We start from the raw sequence: 7,527 nt of genomic DNA, 5'->3' as shown, positions 1-7,527 counted from the left end.
TAATCAACACAAGTAAAACCTAACCAAGACAATGCATAACTACACATAACCATTTCGTAAAGTCATAACTTTTAACATCGTTCGACAATTTACGAATACGAAACAAATGTAAACTATTGTCAAAGGTTTCAAAAATCAATACAAGTTGTCACAAAGTCAAATCAAAATACAAATGTATAAACCCTAGAAATCTTACAAAAATCTACACCGGGGTGAAACCGAAGAGGCTAGCCGTTCATCGCGTTCAAAGTCGTCAACACACAAATACTATCCTCTCTTGATTTGCGTGCCAACCAGCCAGAGCCCCCACTGCCCTCTCGCTGCGTCCTCTCGTAACCGTCAGTCTCCTCCTATGATTGATGCCCCCTCTTCGTTGATGATGATGATAGGTTATATGAGCCCACCAAATTAATTAATGTCCTCTCCAAAAGTCCACCGTGATCAATTGATATTTGAGAGCCCAAAAAAAATAGAATTCATGTTGGCTGCCTCTTTCGTGGTTCCAAAAACGAGTTTGGAGGCCCAAATTCATAAAGTCTACTGCATGGTTTTATTTTTTTTTTCTTTTCGATGTTGCCACCCCCAATGATCCACGTGATGCTACTGCTGCCCCCTAATCGATAGTTATCAAGAAGTCTTGAATGATGGCCCAATAAAAATAATGAAGTTGCTCCCAAATTGTTTTGTCTAAATCCACCTTCCACGTGATGTAGCCACCACATTCACAAAAATGAGAATTCAAATTAGTGGATGACCATTATTATATTATTGCCACCAATGATGATAATAACTAGTTGTTCCCCAACCGCGCGTTGCGCGGTAGATCAAGCATATTTAAAACGTGTGACGACGAAAGTCTAGGAACCGTATGATAGCTTTGTTAAAGTTTTACAAGTAGAGAAATTTGACCCTAGAAAGTGCATTGACAATTAGAATTAAAAAATAAACACCAACCTAACTACAAACCAAAGGAAGCCCATGTTTAAGCTTGTGTACCTTAAAAGACATCTCTACTGTAGTAATGTGTACCTTAAGCAGAGAGCAAAGAAACGACTGACAGATATAGGTTACAAAAGCAGAGAAACCGGAACTGTAGAAACTGTTCATTGAGATGTTATGAATTAATATATACTAGCGATGCAATAAATTGTTCATGACCGCTCGTTTTTGTAAACCTTGATTCGTCATCATGTCCATCACGCTGCATTTTCCTCACGTGCACCTCGTCCTTGACTTTCTGCAAGAAGCAAGAGGGAAATGACGATAGAGTTATGTGCAAATAAATATAAGATTTAAAAGATGGAAAATTTTGCAATACCTTTGATTGTAACATCATTAAGATCATAGACGTTTAAAAGTAGGTTCTTAAAGAGATTTTATATTGCAAGTTGAAATTCAAAATCATATTTTACAAGTTTAAAGAAAGGATGGTCTAGTAATTTTACAAATTACCCATGACCTAGTGGTATGGTGCTAATGCAAGGTTATATTTACCAGTTCACCCTACAATGGTGGTGTTGGTTAAGATTCTTGCAAATGCAAGGTTAGATGGTAATTTCACATTTATCATAGTTGACAATTTCTTAGAGCATTGCTATTATAGATAACACTGACACGGCATGTCACGTCAGCCGGAAAACGTTATAACCTTCTACGAACAAAGGCTCCACTGTATTTGTCTATAACATTGTCACGTCACGCAAGGTTATTACTTTCTATGAGCAAACGCCTACCGAGTATTTGTCTATATGAGTGTCGTCCATATACATATCTTGGTTTTAACCATGAGGTGCTTATCTCTTTTATTTCAGTTCTTTTATCTAGTAAATCATTTATAACCAACTCGGCTACTCATCCTTTTTGCTGTTTATAAACGAAGATGTGCATGAAGCGCGTCTTTTGAAATCAAGATATATAATTAAACTATGTCTAATAAAGATTGCATTTCAACTACCAAATCATCATTAAGAAAACTTCTAAACCTCGTTTAATTCTATTCACATTATTGTTTTTATTCATAATGATGGACAACTACTATGAATCTTAGAACCCAATGCAATGCAACCAAAAACCAACCTGCATTAACCTCACATCAAAATCCGGCAACCCGATCTGCTCAACCGTCAAGGACCCAAAAAAGTTTCCAAGCACAGCCGCATCAGGAACGGCCAATCCCTCGACTAAACCTGCAACCAAGCTACCCAAAAAACTATCCCCAGCCCCAGTCGGATCAACCTGAACCGAGGAAAAAGCCGGTATCCTCACCTCCCCATCCTTCCAATACACCGTACACCCCTCCTCTCCACCTGTCACCAACACACAACAACTCTTCCTCGGTTGGATCAGAGTCAAAATACGCGTGGGATACGGCAGTTTTTCCGGCGGTGATTGGGGGGTGATTGACAGTGGTGGTGTAGGCAAAATCGGAGCCGGCTTTGGTGACATAAGTGAAGGGGAGGGGGAGGCCGTCGAGGACGGCGGAGATGAAGGCAGCGGCGCCGCCTAGGGTTTCGGCGAGAACGGCGTTGTTTTTGATGAGGACATCGTGGCAGTAGTTGCCGACGATTAGGCCGTGGGGAGGTTGGTTGGGGAGAGAGGGTGGTGGAAGGCGGTGCTGGTGTTTGTAAGGGAAGTGGTGGTGCTGGTTGATTTGAATAGGCGCCGGAAGTGAACTAACAAAAATTCTGTGGCCAAAGTCAAAAGGCAAAGAGTACACTGGCGCAAAGCAACGATATGAATTGATATATATATAATAATATGATTTCAGAGCTCCACCAAAGTTGTTTTGTCTGCTACCCAAAGAATCGTGATGTGGACGTTGGGCCTATTTGGGAGCCCATGTTTTAGTGTTTGCTTCAATTCTTCACATGAATATAAATGCCATCCAAGTCTATGTGCCGCCAAAATGTGATGATTATGTCACTTTGACTTTTCGTGCCTCCTTGTGCTTCTATCGAAGTCTGCCAAGAAGTCAAGCCCCCCTCCTTTTAATTTGCGGCTTTCAACACCCACTTGTGCCTTACTCTTTGTAACTCCGCCGTATTACGTGTTTTATCTATGAAATTACAAACATACGTAGTTAACATATTCAAAGCACATTATCACTTTAACTACAATAATTCACACAAAATACGCACATTAACACTCGGGTTTCACACTCTCCATCACCCGGTGTTTTCTTCATTTCCCGAATCTTCCTCCGTATACAGTCCCACTATTGCCCCGAATTGCGCCATAGAGATCGAGTATCTCGTCCCACCACATCGAAATGCTACCCCCTCATTGTCAAGAGGGTCACACCTTGAAGTGAAGGTGAAAGTACTGTAGAACTCCAAAGTGCATTGATGTACCGATCGAAGTCGAGTGGTTAGGGCAAACCTTAGTGGTCCGGTAACGAGGTTGTTGAACCGGTCAAGTTGGTTCACCATGGTCAAGAGATCCGTACATGCTTGCCTTGGGTATTCTTCGGGTCTTGTTTGAAGTATGTCATATCTGGCCCTAGCATCGAGCTCATTTGCGTTGAATCTTGTGAACTTCGCCGACATCTGAAAGAATACACCAAAAGTTAGCATGAAACAGTGAGGTTTTCGGAAAAAACTGCAAACAGTTAGCTGGACACGGCCCCGTGCTCAGCGGGCACGACCCCGTGTCCAGGCGTCTGTTACTCAAAAACTTCATTTTTCGGCCCGGTCCCGAAAATCTGAAATTTTTTTGCCAAGTAGGTGCGGTTTCCCCCGAAAATGAAAACCCCAAGTGCCGTTTTTTCCAAAACAAACCGTTTACCCCTTCAATTTCATCTTTTTTTTGGTTCGAAAACAAGGGTTTGAGATTTTTGTGAGAAATCGGGCAAATCTATCAACAATACAAGTGTATTTACTTCCCATTACACTAATCTTAACTAATGCTAATAGATTATTGCAAAAATTTGAGGTTTGATCCGGATGAACTTCAAGAACCCTAGATTTTTCCCCAAATTTTTGATGTTTTAACTACATGCAAGTAACTAATCTAACTACTAATGATGATAGAATCATACCTTGATGTTGTTAGAATGATAGGAGACGTCGAAAATCTACGGAAAATCGCCTGGACCAGAGCATTTTTCAGGGAAACGGGGTGTATGGAATGGTGTAACTGTTGTGAAAAGAGGGTTTTATCCCGATAGTTGCGCGGACACGGCCCCGTGCCGAGCAAAGTTTTTTTTTTAGTGCTCGTGTGAGTGGCCCGGTTTTCCCAAAAACATGGTTAGAAGACTTACCGGTATGATGTGGATGCCTTTTATTCGTCGACCGTTTGGAGCGAGATCTCTTCCTCTTCATCCTCAGTAGATCCTCGATAGAGCTTTAGCCGTTGGCCATTGACTTTGAATGGAATCCCATTTCAAGATTTAATTTCTACTGCGCCGTGAGGAAAAATATGGGTGATGAAAAAAGGTCCTGACCACCTAGATTTTAGTTTACCCGGAAATAATCGAAGTCATGAATTAAACAATAGAACTAGATCCCATACTCGAAATTCATTAGGTTTAATGTATTTGTCGTGTAAATTTTTCATTCTTTCCTTATAAATTTCTGAGTTAGAGTATGCATAATTCCTTAGCTCGTCTAATTCATTTATTTGACAAAATCGATTTTTACCTGCAATATCTAAATCTAAGTTTACATTTTTTTATTGCCCAGTAGGCTTTGTGAGCTATTTCTACTGGCAAATGACAACTTTTTCCATAGACGAGCTAATATGGGGTTGTGCCTATAGTGGTGTTATAAGCAGTTCGAAAAGCCCATAAAGCATCATCTAATTTATCGGCCCATTCCTTTTTATTTAACCCTACGGTTTTTTCAAGTATTCGTTTTAAACCTCTATTAGTCACTCCGGCTTGTCCGTTTGTTTGAGGGTGATATGCTGTTGAGACCCGGTGATAGACCCCATATCTTGTTAAGATTTTTTCGAGTTGATGATTGCAAAAATGGGTACCTCTATCACTTATCAATGCTTTAGGTGTTCCAAAACGAGAGAATAATTTTTTCAGAAATCTTACCACTACTCTTCCATCATTTGTTGGAAGTGCCTCGGCCTCTGCCCATTTTGACAAGTAATCGACTGCCACAAGTATATATTTGTTTCCTTTCGACGGTGGGAAAGATCCCAAGAAATCGAGTCCCCACACATCAAAAATTTCACAAACGAGAATGCCATTTTGTGGCATTTCGTTTTTGGAAGAAATATTACCTGATCTTTGGCAAGCATCACATGTCTTGACAAGATTTTGGGCATCTTTGTAAATGGTCGGCCAATAAAATCCTGAATCAAATACCTTTCGTGCTGTACTAGCGGCACCATGATGTCCTCCATATGGACCTTCATGACAATGGCGGAGAATTCTTCGTGCTTCGTTGCCATGTACGCACCTTCGGATGAGTTGATCGGCACACATTTTGAAAAGATAAGGGTCTTCCCAAAAGTAATGCTTTACATCAGCAAAGAACTTCTTTCTTTGGTGATGTGGCCATCCATTGGTGACTATACCGCTAGCTAAGTAGTTAGCATAGTCGGCATACCATGGTTCTTGTCGATACTCCACCATTTCCAAGAACTCTGTTGGGAATTTTTCGTTGATTTGCTCGTCCCTGGTTGCCTCCAAAGCTGGGTCTTCTAGGCGTGAAAGATGATCTGCTGCTGTGTTTTCTGCTCCTCTTTTGTCTTTGATTTCAATATCAATTCTTGGAGGAGTAGAATCCACCTGATCAAACGGGGTTTGGCTTCTTGTTTCTTGAAGAGGTATCGAATAGCTGCATGATTTGTATAGACTATAGTTTTAGAAAGAACAAGGTAAGAACGAAATTTATCAAAAGCAAATACCACAGCTAGTAATTCTTTTTCAGTAGTTATGTAATTTTCTTGTGCATCATTAAGTGTTTTACTAGCATAATAAATTGGGTGGAAATGCTTTTCTTTTCTTTGTCCCAAGACTGCTCCAACAGCAAAGTCACTTGCATCACACATGATTTCGAAAGGTAGTTTCCAATCGGGTGCTATCATGATAGGTGCATTGACTAGCATTTCCTTGAGGGTTAGAAATGCTTGATTGCAATCCTTGTCAAAGATGAAAGGCGCATCTTTTTCAAGTAATTTTGTTAGAGGTCTTGAGATTTTTGAAAAATCTTTGATAAACCGTCTGTAAAATCCGGCATGCCCTAAGAAACTTCTGATTGCTCTAACGGAGGAGGGGGAGGTAATCGAGAAATTGTGTCTATTTTTGCTCGATCAACTTCCATTCCTTCGCTCGAGATCTTGTGACCGAGTACTATTCCCCCGGTTACCATGAAATGGCATATTTCCCAGTTAAGGGCGAGGTTAGTTTCCTCACATCGGGATAGCATTCGTTCGAGGTTATCGAGGCATTAGTCGTATGAATCTCCAAAGATAGAAAAGTCGTCCATGAAGACTTCCATTATCTTTTCTATCATATCATGGAAAATGGCCACCATGCAACGTTGGAATGTAGCAGCGGCATTACATAGACCGAACGACATGCGACGATAAGCAAAAGTTCCGTAGGGGCATGTGAAAGTTGTCTTTTCTTGGTCTTCAGGTGCTATTGGAATCTGGAAGTAACCTGAAAAACCATCCAAGAAACAGTAAAATTTATGACCGGATCGTCGTTCTAACATTTGATCAATGAAGGGCAAAGGAAAGTGGTCTTTCCTTGTTGCTTCATTTAATCGTCTATAGTCTATACATACTCTCCATCCTGTGACGGTTCTTGTTGGTATTAATTCATTCTTTTCATTAGTTATTACCGTCATACCTCCTTTCTTTGGGACTACTTGGACTGGACTTACCCATGGACTATCAAAGATAGGATAAATAAGTCCGGCGTCAAGTAGTTTGATGACCTCATTTTTAACCACTTCTTACACATTGGGATTTACTCTACGTTGTGGTTGTATTACTGTTTTGTAGTCATCATTCATTAAAATTTTGTGCGTGCACATGGAAGGGCTTATTCCTTTTATATCTACAAGCTTCCAAGCGATCGCATTTTTATGTTTTTTCAAAAGTCTAATTAATTTTTCTTTTTCTATACTATTTAATTTAGACGAAATAATTTCAGGAGAACCACCATCTTTGTCTAGAAAAGCATGTTCCAAACCTTTTGGAAGTTCTTTGAGCTCAAGGGATGGGTCTTTAGAAGTCCTTATTTTGGGGCTCATCTAGATTAAGAACTTTAAAGGTTTGTTCTATGACGACCTCTTCTTCAACAAAGTGGTCAATCTTCTTCATTATATCAGGTGGCTCATCTTCATCTTCAATTAGGGGGTCATTGTTGCCAAAAGGATATTTCATTGAACGCTCAAGATCTATGCTCCTTTTGAATGCCCCTAATTGGAGAGGTAGATTATTAAACTTCCAGTTTTTCAAAGCTTCATGAGTTTTTACAAAAGGTCGTCCCAACACTAGAGGAGCGTCATCGAGGATGACAAAGTCGGTTGGGATTACCAATTTATTTGTTTGAACCCAGATGTC

General features: G+C 40.3%; 1 protein-coding gene across 1 annotated transcript; it reads right to left on the bottom strand.

The window, feature by feature from the left end:
- Nucleotides 1–844: 844 nt before the first annotated feature.
- LOC110919215 (inositol 3-kinase-like) lies at nucleotides 845–3,236 on the bottom strand. The gene is made up of 4 exons (XM_035985407.1): nucleotides 3,169–3,236; nucleotides 2,369–2,789; nucleotides 2,077–2,328; nucleotides 845–1,237 (listed from the first exon to the last, which is right to left on the bottom strand). Exons 1-4 carry the CDS (start codon nucleotides 3,234–3,236, stop codon nucleotides 1,115–1,117), a joined length of 864 nt encoding a protein of 287 aa, XP_035841300.1. The 3' UTR covers nucleotides 845–1,114.
- Nucleotides 3,237–7,527: the final 4,291 nt, after the last annotated feature.

This window comes from Helianthus annuus, chromosome 16 (genome assembly GCF_002127325.2).
Source record: "Helianthus annuus cultivar XRQ/B chromosome 16, HanXRQr2.0-SUNRISE, whole genome shotgun sequence".
NCBI lineage: Eukaryota > Viridiplantae > Streptophyta > Magnoliopsida > Asterales > Asteraceae > Helianthus > Helianthus annuus.
Note: the sequence above shows the minus strand (reverse complement) of the source record. Positions and strands in the feature narration are given on the sequence as shown.